Source organism: Nomia melanderi, chromosome 1, assembly GCF_051020985.1.
Source record: "Nomia melanderi isolate GNS246 chromosome 1, iyNomMela1, whole genome shotgun sequence".
NCBI classification, from domain to species: Eukaryota; Metazoa; Arthropoda; class Insecta; order Hymenoptera; family Halictidae; genus Nomia; species Nomia melanderi.
The window spans coordinates 12,406,737-12,428,425 of NC_134999.1; the positions used below are offsets into that span (position 1 = coordinate 12,406,737).

At 38.5% G+C, this 21,689-nt stretch overlaps 2 protein-coding genes and 1 long non-coding RNA gene across 6 annotated transcripts in view; 1 reads left to right on the plus strand and 2 right to left on the minus strand.

Annotated features, from left to right (window-relative positions):
- The window catches only part of Ror (tyrosine-protein kinase transmembrane receptor Ror), a 316,422-nt gene that overhangs the window by 192,507 nt on the left and 102,226 nt on the right, over positions 1-21,689 (minus strand). The window lies entirely within an intron of this gene.
- LOC143174245 (uncharacterized) overlaps positions 1-21,689 on the minus strand; it is a 50,723-nt gene that overhangs the window by 23,997 nt on the left and 5,037 nt on the right. The gene's annotated exons all lie outside the window — the stretch shown is intronic.
- LOC116427669 (uncharacterized) overlaps positions 1-21,689 on the plus strand; it is a 59,491-nt gene that overhangs the window by 5,916 nt on the left and 31,886 nt on the right. For 2 of the 4 annotated variants that reach the window (XM_031978283.2, XM_031978282.2), the window contains exons 2-4: positions 17,717-17,886; positions 18,219-18,664; positions 18,831-21,459. In XM_031978283.2, coding sequence (XP_031834143.2) covers positions 21,285-21,459 — 175 coding nt within the window. In that variant the 5' untranslated portion in view covers positions 17,717-17,886; positions 18,219-18,664; positions 18,831-21,284. Of the gene's footprint in view, positions 1-205; positions 604-17,716; positions 17,887-18,218; positions 18,665-18,830; positions 21,460-21,689 lie in introns of all 4 variants that reach the window. The other 2 variants (XM_076364625.1, XM_076364632.1) reach the window with 2 other exon arrangements.

The window sequence follows — 21,689 nt, forward strand, 5'->3', positions numbered from 1 at the left end:
CAACTCTCCGTTGAAAATTGGAAATTCTTCAGTAAACATTAATCTCCTCAAAACAAACCGCAAACAAACTAGACAAAAAAACTCCACCACCACGAAAAGCCCGCGAAATTCAAATGCCCAAATTCCCCCGTACCTCGATCGAGCGTAAGCATTCTCAAAGCCATCGCTGCGTGACGAGGACAGTGATAAACACATCTCGGCGTAGGCGAAAGACGGAAGACCGGGAGCCGCTCGTTAGGTGGGGGAGTCGGAGCGTCTCGCGGCCGCGAGGTGGAACGCGACAGAGCACTCTAGCCAGAAGGAGGAAGAGAGAGAGGTTGATAGGCGGCGCGAGTCAGGTCGAGCGAGGTGGTCCACTCGGGACGCAGTTATGCCGACCAGCTCAAACCGGGTGCCGCCAAATCGAACCCCGGTTCGAATTCCGCGAGGCCGTGGCCGCGACTCGGGTGAAACGCGAGAGGGACTGGAAGAGGAGTCGGAGGAGGACGAGGACGGGGAGGCGGGAAGCGAATCAGAAGAGGAAGAGGAAGAGGAAGAGACGCGAAGAACCCGGTGAGAAGGGACAACCAGGGGAAAGCTAGAGAAAGGGAGAGAAAGGTGAAGGTACGTCGAGAGAACGAAGCTTCCTGCCTTTCTGAACTGACCTAGCAAAAAAAGAAACACTGCTGAGGGTTCAAGGGTTAGGTTGGAAAGGCGGAAAGAGAGTAAGAGAGAGAGAGAGAGAGAGAGAGAGAGAAAGAGAGTAAGAGAGAGAGAGAGAGAGAGAGAGAGAGAGAAAAAGAGAGAGAGGGTTCGACGAGGGACCAACGGGTCGAGAGACAAAAAAACTCAGGAAAAAAGTGAGCAAGAAGGTTGGACAGCGTGCTCCCGGTCGTTAGTGAGGTGCCAGTAAAAGGAGGATGAAAAAGGCATTGTTGCTTCGAGCTCTGCTCCCTCTACCTTTCTTCTTCCTTTTTCCTCCCCCTCCCCCCCTTTATTCTTTCTTTTCTTGTTCCTTTTTCACTCTTGGCCCTTTCTGTACCGGTCGAGTGGAATGTGTGTCGCGTGTGTCTTCGTGTTTTTTTCTGTCTTCCCTTTTCGTCGGAAAGGGATCATCTTCCTTTTTCTTCCGAAGCTTCTGTGTGTTCACGTGCTGACGTGCTCGCGGTGGGGTGAGCTGTCGGATTATGGGCTGCTGCAGTGTGTGTTTAGGTGGTATTAATAATTTTGATGCTGGAACGTGGCGTTTATGGGTGATACAATTATTTTTCTATAGGTGGAAATTGATTTTATGGTAATGGATCGGGAGGACGAAATTCTGATGGGATTTATAGGCTTGATTTTATGGTGACACGTCGAACGGAGGTTTTGCTGGAATTTATGAGCTTGGTTTTACTGTGATGCATCGTGCAAAGAAGATTCCGACGGGATTTACGGGGTATGGGAAGATTGAGTAATTACCGTGTTAAGTCTTGGTATTCGAGTTTCGAGTTTGTTCAGCGGATTGTTGGGATTTCGTGGGTGCTGACATCGAATTTTCACGTGTTCACGTTGTTCCTTTCATTTACGAACTATATTTAGTTCATTGTTGCAACTATTAATTAATTATTATTTTAACATAAAAAATGAGGATTAAGTTGCATTTCCAATGCATCTCAGCTACATGAATGAAATTTCTGTGAGAAGTGCGACGCAAAATATTTAACTTCGAATTTTTTATGGCAATTACCTTAATAATTCCACTAACTGAGACACGGATAAGCCCCAAAATATTCCGCGATGCTGATATATGGCTTGAATGAACTAAACGTCAGCTTTATAGAAAGCAACTGTTGAGCTCGAGGTGATCCAATAGGAAAAAAGCGATCGGAGCTCATGAAGAAAAGAATGTTTCAGAAACCAGGGGAAAGAAAGGGTGAAATTGTGATTAGTGGTGGTTTCGGGATTTTGAGAAGTTGATACTGGTGTGCGGCGGTCGGTTCCTTCGGGTCGAAGATATTTTCTGCGACGATGATTCAGAGACGCCCGGCAATCATATGGCCCGTATTTACGACGGGAATCGTCGAGGTTTGATGGGGTGGGATTTTGACAGCGGCCAATGAATCGTGAACCGTGAAGCAATAGCTCTTTTTTAATTTTGAAATATATACAAAAGGATGGTAATATAGACTTTTTGACGCAGATTTAAATTTAGAACAACGTAAAATAGTAAACATGTTTGGACATTTAGAAAAAAGAGTACATGAGACAATGGAAAGTTGAATAGCATTGTAAATGAAAATAAGTTTTCTTGGAAAAAAACGAAGACTGAAACAATTAAATAGCTGTCTATGAGTATTTTTAGTGTACACGTGGTGCTATATGAGATAATTTTTAAAGGTATCTTCATTTTTTTAATTACTTGTAAATTTTTTATTGAATAATGTAGGATTTCAATGGTAATAGGAGATAATATTTTAAAATATTTAGTATAATAGTAATTAAGAAACACTTTTTAAGGTAATTACTCTTTTAATTTACCTTTTTAATAGCACAAATTAATGAAATTTTGATTATATTATTAATTCGATGAATTCCTTGCAACGATGTTTCTCTGATTGCGCATTTCGTAAAATGATTCACGAATAATATGATTTTCCATTTACATCGGTGCTCTATATATAACCCTATCAGCGTCAATAAACATTAACGCAAGTGGAATCGGTGAACGTCGAGCAGACGCATTATACAAGCTGTACTCAGTAGCACGTGCAGTCAATGCGTTTTCATAATCGATATTCACCAAAAATGAAATTTCAGAAGCATTAATCTCATTGTATCTACCCTATGTTTGACATAGATGAACAAACCACCATTATTCAGTTTCACTAGGCATCATTGAATTCAACAAATTAAATTGAAATTCATAAAAATCACAATTTTTTGTATCTGCACAAAATTATAATGTCGCCTCGAAAAAGATATAAAATTCAAACAAAAATGTTTACAGTTTTATTTTATTCTAACTTTGAATTTCATTTAATTTAACTTTTATGTTTTAGACAATTGATTAATATACAGGATACAGATAATAATAATCCCAACAAATCATAGAATTTTTCTTTTCACTTATTCCTGAATTGGCATTTCGTTTCTTCGAAAGATTGTACAGTCGCAAGGCAAAACGTCAGAACAACCGGATCACGGGACAGAGAATTGCGACAAGAAAGCAAAGAAGAGAAAAAAATATTTCTGGTTCGGCTGTCAGCTGTTCGACGATTGTCAGACTACGTCGCGCTGAAAATTTTCACTGTTTTCTTTCCCGCCTATTAATACCCCAGCTGTTTGGATTACGAATGATGGCTTTAGGAATGCACATACGTCTTCCCTTTCGTTTCATTCAGGAAGAATGCAACCTTCGTTTGGAAATTTATTTTCTCGTCGAGAGGGGTTCGACCTGTCTCGCGCCTCTTCTCCTTTTTTTTTTTCTTTCTCCCACTGCGTGTCGGGTTAACTCGTGCCGTCTGTTACACGCAGAATGCGAGAAATGTGGATGGTCCGTCTGAATCACTTTTTTTTCGTTGGTGAGTGTCAACGCTCTCCCATTGAATTTCAACCGTGTGTAATTTTTGCCACGTTCTGTTCGAAACACACGAAATTTAAAATACAATTTCGGAAAATTTATATTATTAGGTTGTCACATAAATAAGTTTGATTGAAAGTGTAAGCACGTTCTAGTTCTAAGAATACGGTTCTGACTCATTGTAAATGAGCCCTTTAAAATAGGAAATTGTCATAGACAGCATCTAATTCTGTTCGATAACTTCCTGCTATTCTTTTACAAACACTGAATAAAATGAACAAGATTTTAATTGGATATATTTGAAACAATAGATGATATTACTTCGAAAAATCATATGAATGGAACCATTTCAATTTTAAGAGGATTTTAAACTTTTAAAATCATTTAAACTACTTCCCAAATCACAATGATCTTATATCAGAAACCCACTCAAACTTACCACAACACTACCAACGAACAAGAAACAAAAAATCACAGATTGCTCTAAGAAGCCTCAACAACCCTTTCAATATTAAACCCCTTAAAAGGACGTGGAAAAGAAAAGAAAATATCTCGCGATGACAAGGTCCATCCCCTTTCTACGAAGAACGCGATCGCAGAAGGGAGCAGAAAATCAAATTGCTCGCGTGTCCGTCAACTGTCCCACAGGAAGGCACACAACCACCGAGACGTCCGCGCGACGAACCACAGACGGGAGGGGTGAGGGATGGACGATAACTACCCCGGAGCAGAAAAATAGAATTCCTTTTTTCCTTTTTTTTTTCAGTTAGCCGCGTCACTGGCCTTTATTGTTGGCCCCCTTTTATTGCGCTGCAACCGCCTCGGAATGACTTTACACGGCTCCGCTCGTCGAAACACGGCCGCCACCCTTGAAATATAGAAACGCGGGGGTTGCCCGGCCACCGCGGGCCTCATTTCTCCAGCGCAATTCCCTCGAGTTACTTTTTTTTCTCCCCTTTCCCTGTGTCCGTTTGTCCGTACGACAACGAGAAAATTTTATTTTCTTTGTACCAGCCGCGTGTCCGCGAGCTTCGACGCGGGATTAATCGAGCGAGGGGGTTGTTTATTTGTTTTAGCAGATTACGACACGCGTGGACATTGATTTTTCTTAGTGAAAATTGCTGATTTGCATTCGGTCGTGTTGGCCTTTGGAGCTAGTCGATCTTTGATTGCTTTTGATCGAATTCATTTGGGGGAGGTTATGGCATTTGTTTTGGACTTTGAATGTTTTCAAGGGTTGAAGGATTGTTATTTTTTTAATGGAAGTTATTGACTTCGTTTTGGTTATTTTTAGATTGAGAATTTTGTGATCTGCTTCTGAAAATCGTTTGCAAGTTAATCATCTCGTTTTTCGTACAATTTTAAGTTATCATCTATTTGAAATGTATCTATTACGCAATTGAATTTTGAAATGTCTTCAAAACAATGGATGAAACTTATTTGGTGTCAGACGGTTATGACCGAAACCATGCGACTTGCGTCAATACTGGAGCAAACTAAGTGGATCAAGGTGGTAGCCTGAAGTGTTTCATCCTGTACGATGGATCCATTTTTGATTGTAACACGAATTGCACTCTCTTTAAACATATCAGACGTCTTTAAAAGTTCCCACTACGACGCATATTTTTACTCAAAATAAAAATACAATAAAGTAATCCTTTGTGTTGCCACAATAAATCCTATAACAAAGGAAGCAGAAGCTCGAAGCAAGCACGTTCAACGTTTCAATCTTCCATGCGCAGTTCCTCGAGAATTACAGTTTCAAAAACACTCACTCCAAAAGAAAGAAAATTAAATCCAAGTCTTCTGGAACGAAGGTCGAAGAAACAGTTTCAGGTTTCCTTGAAAAGTGATAGCGTTGTGGACGTTCGTTTCACAAACAGCGCCTCCAATCCTTAAGAAAGTAAAAACCTTAGCCAAGTGCATACAAAGTAGTTTGCTTTCCACTTTTATTTCCCATGGTCTGCTAACGACGATCCGGATAATATTTATCTTCGTGATTGTAACAAATTCGAACCTTTGCGGAGCACGAGGAAAGATCAAATATACTTTCCCGAAAAGCGGACCGGGTGGTCGATGTTCGATTTCCAGCCGCTTCGGCGGCGCCGGGCCGCGCGGCGACGCTATTTCGGTTCCGATAGCCGCAGCACGTCGAAAAAAAGAAGGAGGCCCGTTTCGTCGAAGATCGATCAAGTTTTCAACGCGACGGCTTTTTCCGCGGATGAAGCGTTAATCGGTCCGCGTCGATGAGAACTTTATCGACAAATATTTTTTCTGTTCGCGCCCGGAACGGAGTTCGTATCGGATGAGTTCTTTTTCTTTTCACCCGAGGAAACTGAAACAGTTTGCTATTTCGGAAAATATAAGGATTTCGGGTTGTTTGGTGAGTAAATGGATACCGATGGAGATTTTGAAGGGGTTTAGATAATTGCAGCTGTTTCTTGAAAGGTGCTTAACGTTTGATATTGTTTTGTGTGGTTCCGTGGTATTATAATACATTCTTTTTCGTAGGATTTTATTTCATTTTTGTGATCTATGACGGGTAATGAGTAATCATTTTGGTAATTGCGTTGTTAATTAATGGAATAGTATTTTGATGTACAGATTACTTTTGTTAAAAAGTAAATTACGGATTTTATTTCATTTTTTATTGTCCGCTTCGTGTGAGATTGTTTATGTACGTGTAGGTTTCACATATTTCATATAGAGTGCTTAGTGACTCGTGACTATGAATACGAGGAGTCAATTAAAAAAAATTCGATTCCCTCGAAAACGAGGTTCCATATGAAGAAATTCCGTTTTCCATATTTAATTCCATTCTCCGCGTGGAGTATATTAATATTTCCCGACGATGGCGGAATTTACTCGCAACTCTGAATCCTATAATTATCAAGTCTAAGCAGAAGTTTTAAGCACTCGCTTCATCAACACAAAACATCGCTACGCTGGCGCCGTTAGTTTTGAAACAATTGAAGTCTAGTCCCGACTGGAATATAATTAGATCACGGATGTTTAACCAGTAGTCGGATCTCAAAAATCAAATTCGGGAAATCACACCGAATGAACATCTATTCTTCTTATAAATACTCTCAATGCTACTTTATTATATTCATATAAATACAACGCGAAAGAAGCATTTAAAAATTCATTATCGAATCTTCAACCAACAAATTATTTCACAAAAGAACCATCTCCGACCCATTGTTAAAATATAAACGTCTTCTCTGCGCAGTTCTGTAAGGCAGGATTTTGTGGACCGAATAATGGGATGGTACAACTTGGTTTGAATATTACTCCTTTTAGTTTGACATTCCTCGCTTGGAGATTACAGGAAGAATGCCCCAAGAAAGGCACTGTTTAACCAGAGCACCCCTCCTTGTTACGTAGCTCTCACTCTATTTATTGCGCCCCGAGACTCGAGGACGCTTTCCCTCAATCCCTTCCCCTATGATTTATTTCTCAGCTATGATCGATACAACCACTTTATTCTTAATAATTTATGAGAAAAGGAAGGATCTTCATGCTTATTCTATGCATACGTTTACTCCTAAGGTTAACAATCGATAATAGGAAAATAGTATTCAACTTATGTTTAAGAACAATAAATAACACTTAGATTTGTCGAATTCAGTTTAAAATTTTGGTAACGAGTCACGATATTGTAGGTCAAGGGGTTAAAAGGGCACCGATCGACGAAATGTGATGGTATTTTTCTTCGTGAATTACTTTACTTCCGAACTGGTACAGGTCGTAGCGAACGTAAAAGAGGGGAAAAGAAATTGACACATTTTTCAGAGCGTGGCGGAATGCAACTGCTGCATTTTGGGCCCTGGACCCATACTTATAGGAATTTACAAATGGTGGTAGGGGAGTGAGTCAGGGTTGAAGTTCACTCGGAAAACGACCCGGGGTTCATTGGGCGATATGACGCTGAGGGTTAAGATCTGAGTATTATCGGGGATGACCAGTTGTTTTTGATAGGGGAGCTGTGTCACACTATCTATGCGTCAGAAGCGTATAACAGAAAGGCAGACGACGAGCGTTCGACCTTCCCTTCACTAAAATTACCTTATAGTTCTTTATCTCAAACATCAAGAAAAGCATCACGCAATCGATAACAAAATTATTAATCAACATACCACAACCACCCTCATCAAACACTAACAAACAAATACCGAGTACCAATAACTAAACAATGTACTTCAGAATCCATCAAACGCACAAAAATCTACTAATCTTTCAATCCAACAAACATAAACCTCTCTCAACATCACGATACTCGAACATCACCAGAAATCCTAAAACGTCGACATCCAAAATAGCCCCAAAACAATTTCAAAACAACCCCGAACAGAGGAAACCCCGTATCATTCACCCCGACGAAAAAAAAAACATTCCGAGCCAATTTACCCCGCGACAGTTTCCCGGTGGGGGGTTGATTCACGGACTCGTGTGATTTAGAAACGGCGGGCGGTAACCCGCTTTCGAGGACAGAACGGTAACCGAAGTTTAAATTGGAGGGGTCGGCCACTTAAGATTCAGTTCCATAAACTGGAAAGTTCAGTCCCACTTTCCGCCGGGCTGGAACTTCCGGCCGCGCTTGACGCTGCAATTAGGCGAGTATTTTCGATCGAATTCAATTAGCTCGCGCGCGCGCGTAGTACCGATGGCCACCGAGCCGCCTCGCGGTACCGCGAGGAGACAAAGTTCACCGTCTGCTCGCTCGTTTCGCGGACATTGTGCGTGTCCCACCCCACTTTCACCCCAGTCAACCCTGTTAGCATTCGAACAGAAAATCTCGCCGAGTCTGTTGTTCGTTGGCGAGGCTTCGCGTGCAGCCAGCCGCGATTTATTACATCGTTGGAAGGACGTATCGGATTTTGAACTGCGGTTCCGCTAGTTCCACTTTGTCATTTTTTTGTTCGTGTCGTTTCGAGTTCTCTGGGAGTGGATTTATTCCAACGGAAAATGTTCTTACATGAAAATTTGAACAGAGAAAGTTTTTGTGAAATTGTTTTATTTTATTTGGTACTGGTAAATAAACATAACTTGCTGGTAATATGAATGTTATTTATTATACTAGTGAGATATTCATTGAAATTAGACTTCAATTCATTGCTATCGAGAAAACTGCACGTACTTTTACTGATGGCTAACATGAAACTCGTGATTTAGTGAGAGGCTGTTTACGGGAATTTGGATTTCTTAATGTGATCTTTTTGGGAGGTTGTATTGTATGTACTGACCCTGCTGTTTCTTAATTTTATTGTCATATTTGAAAAATGAGTGTATGAACTGAAATGTGTTGGATTGAATTGAAAGGGGATGGTGGATGTTTACGGGATTTTTTATTTTTAGAGAGGAATTTTAAAAATGGGTATTATGAGGTGGTTTGAGATGATTGGTAAAGGAATTTTTTTGACAAAATTTTCTTGGTTTTCTTAGTGGGATCTTGATTGGCTATTCATTTGGCTCAAGTATTTTGTAATTGTTGCATAGTGCTTATAAGTCCCGTGATTGGTAATTAATAAAAATAGTTTGATTAAGAATAATTATAAATCGCATTCATAATTATTCGGTTAAAAATGATTTTATCTCCCAGCGGCACCAGTAACGTATACACGGAATAATAATTACGCACGGCATCGTTATTAACGTCGCATCATTGAACAATCAAAAGCACAATGATTAATGAATGACAAGCTAATTACGTCTCATCATCAGAATATTCTTTTTGATTATTACTGTTATTCATTGTATGTATATAAATATTAATATAGATATAGATATACATATGGAGATTATAAATTCCCTGATAATAAAATATTCGACGGCACAATCGATTCATTTGACTGATCTGCATCAGATAATTACGAAATAATCATCTTCCCAACAGACGTGGCTAAAATGCCATTATATTGAATATACACGGTGTCATACATGGATATTCCAAGCTGCAGAAGAAGATAAAATCTAACTTTATTAGAATTAAAAATAATAATTCGGAATCATTTGATTTTTTCTAATTACATTTTATTTGATGTTTCTCCATTTTGAAGCTGTAGCTTAACTTATTTCTATGGGATACCTTGTTTACATAGAAATCAAAGTTTTAAAAATATACTCTCGATTTTCGAATGACTTTTGAATTATAATTCCTTTCTAATCTACATTCATCATTCTACTTAGTTACCGATCATAATATTTATTTACTGTAGTATTGTATTATAATATCATTTGTAATATTTATTAGTTATATTACAACACTTGAAAATTCTCTAACTATACAAATGATCAGTTCATAAAATTTTGATGCATTATCACATCATCAAACTTCCATCTACACGCACAATTTAACGATTTCAACACTCAATCACACCAGCGAGCTATGATCTCGGATGACTACGCAGAATTTGCAATATGCAATCACGCCGTACAGTTCTCATCGTACGAACCACATCGCGATGCTTCAATCTGCAACTACATCATAAACTTTTGATCTACAACCGTATCGTGCAACTTTCGATCTACAACCGCGCCGTAAACTTGTGATCTACATCTGCAACATAAACTTTAGATCCTCGATCGCGTCACGCGGTTTGCATTTGCAATCAGATCGTAAAATTTTGATCTACATCATGTTATAAAAGTCCAGTCTACAAATCTACAAACTTCCAGGTGTTTCGCGTGTAGAAACACTTCCTACGCGTTTCCCAGAAATATTCAAAATTCTCCCCATTTCCCTAGGATATCTGCAGGGAAATTTGTGGAATATCACCCGAAAAAAATCAACCATAATCTCAATCTTTTATATACAAACTCAATGATCTTGTCAACTAAAATTTATGTCATTATCAACAATAGCATTCTAACTAATAAACTCAATGACCCTCTATTCTTTTCTTAACAAATATTTCCGATTTTATGCTACTTATAATAAATAAACAGAAATAACTTAAAACTTAAAATATTCTATAAATAAGTTCAAAACGTTTGGATAAGTCAATTTCATATTTAACATTTATAAAGGTTAATAACACAAGACAATACTATTACAAACATAGTAAAATCTATTGTTATTTATAAAACTGAACCAAAATCAATTGAATATTTTATATTTCTAAACCTCCGCAATATTTGGTATTATTTTTAATAAACACAATAAAACGTAATATTTTATTTAGAAAAACGAACGGTTTCGTTGGGCCGGCGATCATAAGAGTCTCTCGCGGAATTCGTGCAGCCGGCGTTATGCGACCGCATGTAAATCATCCGCAACAGGATCGACCGGCCGAAACCACGTGTACGTGCACTTCTGCGTGCACTTACGCGGAACGACGCCGATGCACATGTTAACGTGACGCGGGGGTAAACGTCGGCAACACGTGTCGCGCGAGTAATCCATGGGTTGTCGTTACCTCGACCGTATCACAAATGCACCGTCATCGGCACGCTCTGTATGCAGTCGATGCAGCCGATTCACTGGCTCGCATCTGCGACAATCCCACCACCCCGTCTGTCCGCCGAGGAGTCCATTTTTCGAACTAATACGCGCGCTGTCGGGGAAAGGTCGGTCCACCACACGCACATATACTATGTTCCTGAGGGATACGAAGGATATTTTTTAGTGTTCGATGTGACATACTAACTAAATTGAGCGTTGCAAAAAATTAATCTACCCCTGAACGTATTATTTACTTTCTCTACTAAGCTCGCGTAACATTTTGCTATCGACAGTTCGGAAAGCAACAAAATTTTCGATTCTACTTTAAGCGGAAATTTAATTTGACGATAATACATTGATAAAAGGGGAATAGTTTTTTACTTTGATCCGTGGGCTATGGACAACATTGATTTTTGTTAAATTAATCTAGAAATCTTCATTGCGAGTCATTATATGACAAGGGGTTAATGGTTTTAATATTGTAATTTTCGTTTTGAAATGTAATTGGTATTTCTAATGGAGTAGTTCTTGTAGTATATTGTAATTTTCGTTTGGAAATATAATTGGTATTTCTAATAGAATAATTTTTGAGTTTTGAAAATTATTTTTTCACTTGGATTGAATTTATTTTTGAGTAAAAAGGTGTTTCAATTGCTATAGCGCAGGATAAAGCTGTCGAAGCTCTAGAGAACCGAGAAGTGAGAAGGAAATTTTCACTTCGCGAAGCGAGGCAGGGTAATTTCGTTGTAACGAGTCATCTGCTTTACGTCATCGTGTCGATCGGACCTAACACACGGCCATCGATACACACATCGCACCCTCAACCGGAAATCGTTAAAGTATGTGGACCAATGAAGCATTACACGCTTCGCAAATGGTTATAGACAATCGCATTTCGAAGATGTTTGGTTACTTACGTCTTTAATATTGTTTTAATAATCTACTATATCACGGATTTTGCTTTACTTAATTAAACAACATCAAACTACACATTGCAGTTTTGTTCAACAACTTCCTGCCATCTTTCACTGCATTTATTTATTAAATAAGAAATTTGTTGATAGTAAACTTACCGATTATTTTTAATGCAACGTTAATAATATTTTGAATAGTTTAATCCATCTATTTTTGTGGAATAAATTGAGTTTGTTAATCATCAAATACCAATCACTGTTTACTATATATCAAGAATATTTTGTAACACCGTTTCGCATACAGATTCGGTAACCCCAACGCGGTTTAAATTTAGAGAATTAGTTAGATCAATAGTAGCAATAAAAGTCCCGATCAATTTGTAAATAAGGAATGGCAAGAGAAAATTCGCAGATCGCCGAACATAAACCAACCGCCTCGGTTGTAACGTAGGAGTAAATAAATTAAAACTAGATGATACATTTTCTTAAAGAATACCACAACGCCACATTTTTAGTAGTATGTTTCAAAGGCAACGATGACAATAAATTACTTTTTTTTCTGGTTAAGTGACGTAAGATACATATACATAGCTGCACTTGGTACTATAAACTTCTAGAAACTAACAATTTTAAAATACTCTCCTCAATCAGTGAAAAAATTAAAATATAAATACACAGAGAGACTTATATTAATACAGTTATAGTCATTAATTATATTACCTATAATAATAATTTCGACAATCTAAATATAACATGAAAGAAGAAAATAATGCTCCTTGGAAAATTCTATTTTATTTTGAATTGAAAATCTTTAATATGTAGTTTAACAATGTTTAACTTAAAATGTGTTAAATATCGTTTGCATGAACAATACATGACAGGATTAACGAAATTCAATTAAAGTCTTGATTCCACTCTATCCCGAAAACGTTTTATAGTCTCTAAGTCCATAAAGATCCACAATCCACAAACAAATATCTGTTTCATTTCAGCTATGGCGAAATGGATTCATAAAGTCTCAATTTGCTCAAACATCCGTAGTCTAATTATAACAGTGGCGACTACAGACCGCTTACTTAAGAAACTTCAATGTACTCTATGCGATTCAATTCCATCGAATGAGAAGATTGATTGCACAAAACAATATAAAACTTGATACATCCCTAAATATCCTGCATCTGAAGATAAAAAAGAAACATACAGTTTACACAACATTTTCTCTTCCTTTAATTCAAAATGCAAAAGGTAAATAATCCTTCTCTGTTCATTATCTCCATTATCCACATTTTAATAAAAACCCTACCCCTATATAATTCAAAATAGAATGGATACACAAAAAACTAACAGAAGTCCTATTCTGCTGTCAATTAAAAAACAACAGGAACCAGCATAAACTAGTGAATTCTTCATTATCTATCTGTCATTAAAAAATCTATCTTTCTACAATCCAAAACAATGAATTTAAAAGAAGTTAACAAAAGCCCTATTCTTTTTCCATGAAAAAGGGAGATAAACTAGTGCATCCTCGTTAATCCTCTTCCCTCCATCATCCACCTCTCACTAGAAATTCTATCCTCCTACAATTCAAAATAAAAACGCTAAATAGAATGGCTAACAAAAATTCTATCAATCTCCAATTAAAAACAACAGCAAAACAAACTAGTGCATCTTCGTTAATCCCTCACCCTCTAATTAAAAACCCCATCTAGCTACAATTCAAAATAGAAAAGCTGAACAAACAAATAAAGGAAGATCCTATTCTTTTCCAATTAGAAAAACCGGAACCAACATAAACTACATCATCGTCAATCCTTTTCCTACCATCATTCAGCCACCCCAAAGATTCCGTACCTACCTCGAAGGTCCTCGTAGTTCTGATAAGTGTCATGGAAATGCACGGAGCCCTTAACGAGTCCTAAGTTTTTGCCCGGGAGCGCGAGGGCACGGCGTCGGAGGCGGCGGAAACTTTCGAATCGAGTTCTGCGACGGCCCCGCGGCATTAAAATGCATCCAGGTTCAAATGAACGTGATTACAGTCGCGGGCATTTCGGCGGAAACTTCGTTCGCTGCGGGAACTTCGCCGGTGAATTGAAAAAACGGGGGCGGGCCGGAGGAGTGCTCCCTTAAAAGTTCACCGTGATTGCGACTCGAACCGTTTGTCGGCCGTATCGCGGCCGGCCACCCGCCTCCATCGCTGTTTGTTTTGATAATAACGCGACTTCGGCTGCGCGCGGGAAAGGAAACACGCGGGGAAAGGGAACGAGCGAGCGGTATTGGGATTTTACGCGAGCTAATACCGGATGACACATGGTCCATTCCGTTTTGCATAATGCATGCAAGAGAAAACGATCGATCTTCATTTTTCTTGGTAATTGTTCAGTTCGAGGTTCGAGTGGATGTATCGTTTTTGTTTTAGGGAGAATTGCGTGGTCGATTTCGTTGTGTTAGTGAAATAGTGGGTTTATGTTGTTCGATTGAATGTTTGGTAATTTATAAACGGTGGAATCGAGAGTTGGCAAATTGCTAGATAATTCTTAACCAGAATTCTCAAATGCATCGTTAGGTTTTAATATTCTGTGGAATTTTATTTTATACTTCGAGAACGCTGTTTTGAAAAATTTTTTAAATAATATTAGATACTCTGAAAGACATATTCTGCAAATATTATTTAGATTTTTGTGAAATAGATTTTGCTGAAGATTGTGTTTGAAATTTGTTGAGAAATATTTTCTGGAATTTTAATGTTGAATAAAAGAATATGTAAAAATAATCATAATTTTAATACAAGATGGAAAATCCATCGTTAGAATGATAAATTAAATTAATTAAAATAATGTTAACTGGGATACAGAGAAACTTGAACAGGTGGGTTTTAAAACACAAGCACAGTGGAGTAATACAGTTTCTGGCCAGACGCGACCTGCAAAACGAGTTTACACACTTCCTCGAGAGTGTATAGTATGTATACATGATATTCTTTGCGAGAGTTAACCATTTTCGTGGAAGTCACGGTAATCACGGGATACGAGCAGTACCGCCCGAAACACCGTGTTCTTTCTCTTAATTACGTTATTCGGGAGAAATCCGAAACAATTACAAAGCCCCGAAAATGCTGGGAGGGGACTTGTTTGTAAATCAATTACGGCCGTGCATTGTGAAAGCATTTTCCGCCTTAATGAATTTACAGAAGCAACCTCTGTCTGTGTTCGTTGATTATGCTTCTCACTTTATTGTTTCCCATAATTCTTTAGATATATAAATAAATACATTCTCCATTTTCTATTAATCTTCATATTTTTCTGTGTAAATTTAAAATTTAATATTGCAACTTTAGCATATTTCTAGTAATCAAACACTAAGCCATATTATTAAAAACTTTATTTATATCTTTGCCGATGCACCAAACATCAACAAATTATTTGCACAGACAATACTAATGTAAAACATTTAAAAATTAAATAAATTAAAATATAGTTAATATTTACGAATTTATTGACATTCGTTAATTGATTTTTAGATTTGGCGAACAAAAGCTTATAAAACAACCCTTACAAATGAAATCTCGTTTAGTATTCTATTATATGTCTTCAATAAGAAATTATTACTTACAATCAGAGTTTATGTAACAAACCAGGAAATTTAATGGAATATTCCTTAGTTTCCCTTCCCTAATCTAGCGTCTAATTTCCCTCCTATTGAATATTTTTATTTCTTGGCCTTTTGTGTCTGTAATCCCCGTAACCATGTCTTTCTACGTGAATCTCTCACTTCCCTGATTTGATCCTCTTAATCTCCTCCTGATCTCCACCTTTGTTATCTGGCATTTTGAGTCGCCCTTTTGCTTGTTCAACCATCCCTCTGTTTTCATCCTACCTCCTGATCCACCCCTTCCCCTTCTCCATCTACCCCAAATGCATCCAGTTTTAAGATCCTTGATACTTAATCCCACTTCATTTCGTCCCGTTCCTCGTATTCCATGTGTCTCTTTCGGACTCCCCTTTTCTAGGATTCTCATCCTTAATCTCTTGGCTTTTGACTCGCCTTTCTCTAGGACGTTCCTTTTACAGCACCATTTCTATAGGACCCCTATAGAACCCTTTTTTCTCCAGAAGCGGCTTTAATTTAAATATTGAAATCGCGCTGAGCGTTCGTTTGACTCTCCTTCGTTATTTCGCTGCGCATTCAACACTACAAATATTGCAATAAACACAGAATCAAGATTCATCTCGCATTCGCTTTGTTGGGAAAGTTTGTGTATACTTTTGTGCTTTAATGACGAAGATATTTGGTGAAGGGATTACGGTGAAATTCTGTGAAAAATTATTCGAAGAGAGGCAGGATTTACTTTGAATATTAGTTCTTCCTGCCAAGAAAATTCATTACGATGTAATTAGTTTTGAACAATGGTAAATTGTTATTTTCCGGTTTTTACTCGACAAAATAGAATCTAGAAACTTCTGAAACTTAATCATTCTCTTAGTTGTTATTCCGTTATCTCCGAATACTCTCGCTTTACACTGAGAAGAATATATATGTACTCCCACCTACAAGTGCTTATCAAACGAAAGCTTTATCAAAGCAAAAACTTCTCAAAATCTTCAAGATTATCTTCAAAATCTCCTAGCCTGTTCCAATCTTTCAATCTTCCTATCATCAATAATCGCCAAAGCAGAGGACTCTAATAACATTCTACTCACCGAACCAAATATTATAAATTCCCGAGTATCTCAGAAATCAAAATGAAATAAAAACATAAAATCTGTCCAAAATATCCTTCTACAAAATCATACCATACTCATCGCACCTCTCCTTCTTCCCCGAACTTCCTTCAGCTACCCGCCTTTCCATCTTTCCCCACGTTTTCCCTTTCATCCTGCGTCTGCCTCCTGTTTCGCAGCCACCCACCACCCCGCCGCCGATCCCGAAAAGTAACGCACCCCACAAACGAACGACGACGATATGCACCTGGTGCTTTCATGCTCTCCCGCTATCGCAGTCTCTCTCTTCGAGCCTGCCCGTTCCTCTTTGATGTCACTTCCCAGACTTCGTGTGTACCGTGGACCAAGAGGGGTAGGTTCGAAAGAGAGAGAGAGAGAGAAAGAGGGAGAGGGGAAGCGCGTCAGAGAGACGACCAAAAACGCTCTTCAAAGCATAGATTTACGTTCTACCGGGCGGCGCTTTCCACCGGCGAGAATGTTTTCCTATTCCATGTATCCGGCGGCGACGCGTGCAGACGCGGGCGTAGGGAGACGCGTTTTCCAAGGGTAAATCGGCCCGCTGGTGAACGCTTTAATCGCCCATCCTTTGGGATAGGGGAGGAACGCTTCAAACGACGATGAACCTGCGGTCGACCTGGATTTTTCACCCGCGAGTTAGCGGATCTACTTGTCCGCCGGTGCACGAATTTCTTTCGACTTCGCGTGACATTTCTCATAAGCTGGCATCAGTGGAATCTTTCTAGAGATTCGTTTAACGTAAATTAGTTCTTTGGTTCTGTCGTGGTCGAGGTTATCTGGTCGTTGTTTGATTGTAAATGTTTAGGTGAATTAAGGTTTCTAGATTTTGGAAGGTGGGATTTATGATGGGAATAGCTTTTTGGGGGATGTTGTCAGAAAGCTTTGGATATTTTGTGTAACCTTCTGGGTCGTGTGCATTTTGTGCAATTTTGTAGATTCAAGTTTCTCATAAATGTGTACAGACTTGTAGGGTTATCATTATTTGTAGCTTACTGTGAAAATGTTGAAATGTATTATAAGCTTGTATTATAGTGTAACGGAGGTTTGTAAGTATTATTAGCTTCGTTTTCTCTGTTTTTAGGTCCAGTATCGTGTGTGGATCGATGAAAAGCGTATGAAGAATGAAGTGATAAGTTCGGAAGAGTTTGGGATTAAGATCGATTGCCAAAATAATCGATGCGAAATTACTGGGATCTTCTACGAACGAGAGACAAGACGACCGACTTGGAATTTTCTTCTGCATCACAGAAAGTAAAGTATTTCTCAGAGTTTCAATAAAAAACATCAAACTTCAATGAATAATTACAAATAATCAACTAATTTCCCTATTTCAACTGCGTCAATCAAATACATCAAACACTAAGCGCTTACAAGAAACATAAAATACATTAAATAAATTCAAGATTAACACTGAATCTCAATATAGAAAAATTCACATTAAATTACGTTTACAGTTTACATTCAACTTTCAGCATTTCCTACATTCATTACTCACTCGAACAATTGAAAAATTATCATGCCCCACCCCAATTTCCAATGTCACTAAAAAATCCACGATAAAAAGGAAAACCTGACTTTTCCAGAGATTTCAACGCCGAGAAACGAAGAAAAACCGCGCGAGACAGCGTCCATCGACACATAAAATGAAATTCCTGCGACGAGGCCGGTGATCCAGGTGCCAGCGCTGTTTCCGGTTCAAGTTTCCGGAAGATCCTCCGTCAACACCGTGAAAGGGATCGTTCACCGGAAGAAGAGATAAAAGTCCGCCGTGGAACCGTCGCGTCTCTGGCAAAAAGAGAAATTCAAATTCCGCGGAAGGCGTGACGGAATTGTTTCGCCGGACAAGGAGCCGGGAAATTCGGGCGGCGATAAATTCGGATCAGCGACGCGAATAAATCCTTGACACGTCGATGCGGCGCGAAGGGACGGAAGAGTGTTCCCGTTGCCGTTGGTTCAAGATCAATCGAATAAATTCCCGTGGAAGCGCGAATAAATTGAAAGAAATAACAAAAGGAACGTTTGATAAACGGTGAGTAATGGGAGGACGCGAATCGCGCCGCGACTGACGAACGAACGACCAATGCAAATCCTTCCGGGCGAGACCGGAAGCGCGGTCCTGCGAAAATTTGCGACTAGCGTGATATTTTCGAGGGTTCCCTTTGTCTTTTCATGTGTCTGATTGTTTGATTTTTTAGAGTCTCTTGGCGTGAGAGAAGGGGTTGAGACGAGGAAGAGATTGCAGGTAGAAGATTCCGAGGGAAGAGGATTTTGCAGAACAAATGTCTGAGGAGGCTTTGAGAGGAGCAGAGAAGATTTTAGAAAATGATTTGCTGAGATCTTTAGTGGTAGAGGTGAACAGGATTTTGGAAGATGAGTTGCTGAGATTTTGAAGGGAGTGTGCGAAGAATTCAGAATGAAGGTTTTGGGAATATGTTAAATGTTCTGAAAGAAGTATAAGGAGGAGGGTTTAAGAAAAAAAGGACTTCAGAAAAACATGAGAAGTCTGGAAGAAATAAGAGCTCTATCGAAAGAATTGTAAAAAGAGAATGTTAGGAGGAACTTCGCGAGAAAATTTGAACATGAGTATAAGACGTGTCCGAGAGAAGAATTATAAACAAGTTTGAAGAGAAATGTGAAAAAAATGAATTTTTAAAAAGCTATGAAAGAAGGAAAAGAGGAGTGAGAAGTTTTTAATAAGAATATATAAGAAGATTTTAACGGAAATACAAGAAGAAGGATATTAGAGAAGACGAGAAAATAATCTCTAGAAAGAGAATTTAAAGATTCTGAGAAAATGGTTCCAGGGGAATTATAGGAGGCAGATTTTAAAAGAAAGTCTACGGGAGAATTTCAACGGAAGTGCAACAGGAAGGATTTTAGAGAAGTGCAACGAGAGGAATTTAAGAGATGCGCATGAAGAAAGCTTAAAGGAGATCAGAGATTAGAGGTTGAGAGAAAGCCGAGAGAAGGGGGAGGAAAGTTTTCTATGAGAAGCTTGAAAGGCAAGTGTGGAAGGAAGATTTGGAAGCGAAGAGGAGATTCGCCGGTACACGAGGAAAACTTGCGAGGATCATATGGTATGAGTAAGGATTTGAAAGAAGCTATTTTGCGAACGAAGGATACAATTACTGTTACAGACAGTATGAATCTAAAACAAGGTACGGAAAAATTCAACTCGCCGGCTTAAACGGAAACATTTAAAGAGATAAGGAAACCCCGAAGCAATTTGAGAACCTGGGAGCTAGCTTGAAAACCTGAAAGCAAAGGATAACAGAAGAGATATCGGTAAAAGCAAGAGAATCTTGCGAAAAGGAAAAATAAATTGTAACGTGAATTATTTTTTGCTTCCGACAAAACAGAAGCACTGAGATTTTAAAGGGAGAACTAATTTATCCTCACTCTGTAGTAAAAAGGAAATCTGTTTCAAAATTCAAAATAGGGAGAGGAGTTTTAAACATTCTTAAAACATGAAAGACGTCAGTCGAGTCTAAAGAAACAGTTTTCTAGAAAATTGATACAAAAGATCGGAATACAGAGTTGAATAAAATATTACTGTGAGAATAGCGAAAATCCGAAGGAGATTGTTAACACACTCGAAAGGCAAGAAAAACACCGAGTAACTAGAAAGAAAGAAAATGTCACAAGAAGTTTAACAGGCGAGGTCGCAAGAGACGCCGGAGGGAACTCCGAGCAAAGTAAAAAGTACTAAAGAAAATTTGAAGAACAGTTAAACGTTTCCCGAAGTCCAAAAAAAACTTGGGTAACAGTATAAAGTAACATCTGCGCGTTGATCGTGGGAAAAGAAAGGTCTCCATTAAACCATGAAGCAAAACCCATCAAATATTTGAAAGAATCCTACCAGGAATTTCAGGGAAAACTCCGGGGAAAATCGGAGGAGTCTATAAAAACCGAGGAAGCTCGAAAAGTCGGGAAAACTTAAGGAGAATAACAAGTCTAACGGGACCGTGATCAAAGATTTAAAAGGTTATCCGAACTTACGAAAGATTGTATAATTAAGAAAAGGTTGTAGACTAACAAGGTTGGCCAAATTAAAAAGAATACATCTGTATAATTGAAAAAAGCGTATCGTCTTGATTATATGGGATATATCTATATAATTATAAAACGTAGATATATTCATATAATTAGATAATGCATATATTACGCAGAATGTATTTATACAATTAATTGAAACGTTATAAAAAATTAAAAGTAGAGACCGACAAAAAGCAAGTGTAAGAGGGTAAAAGTTAGACGCTATAAGATGAAGACGACGGTGCTCCTAAGACCAAGTGCTACTCGAACACATTATTCCTCTCGTTCAGTAGTTTAACGTCGATTCATAATGGCGCAATACAACTTAAAGTACTCGTGGCCATTAAAGGATGCTGTGAACTCCATCAAAGAGCTCATAGCGAACCGTAAAACTGGCAGGATAGCATAAAAATTCAAGCGAAGACGGTCATTTATGTTCCATTAACTATCTTCTTCTATCTTTTATCTTCCACATTTTATTCATAAACGAACCGCTAGTGAGTCCACTGAACAATGTCGTTGACTTGTGTCCATCGAATAGAGTGTTTCGTGCGTTTAATTGACGAATGAAGTGATTTCATCGAACAGTGTTGTTTATATTAAAAAAAGGAACTATGATGGCGGGCACTGGGGTGAGTGCCGGTGGGGCTGGTATGCTGAGGACGAGGCGCAGGGATGTAAGCGTGAAACCGAATAGGAAACTCGACCGGAAGTCCTCGAGGGGGATGATCTACGAGAATGAGGAGCTGAGGCTGAGGACCATTCACATAAACGCTGAAGTGGAACAAGGTAAGACATCGATTTGGGATCATCTTTGATCAGGATTGATGTAGCAATAAAATATTTTTTCCTGAATTCAAGCGACGAATTTTAAATTGGTAACTATAAAATCGTACCTCGATCATTCCTGGTACTATAATATAGAATAATATATTGAATTTGTATTCACTGTTTACCGTGTAATCTAGTGTACCATTTAATTTCAGAAGATTGATTAGGTAGTCACATCGAATTGCACT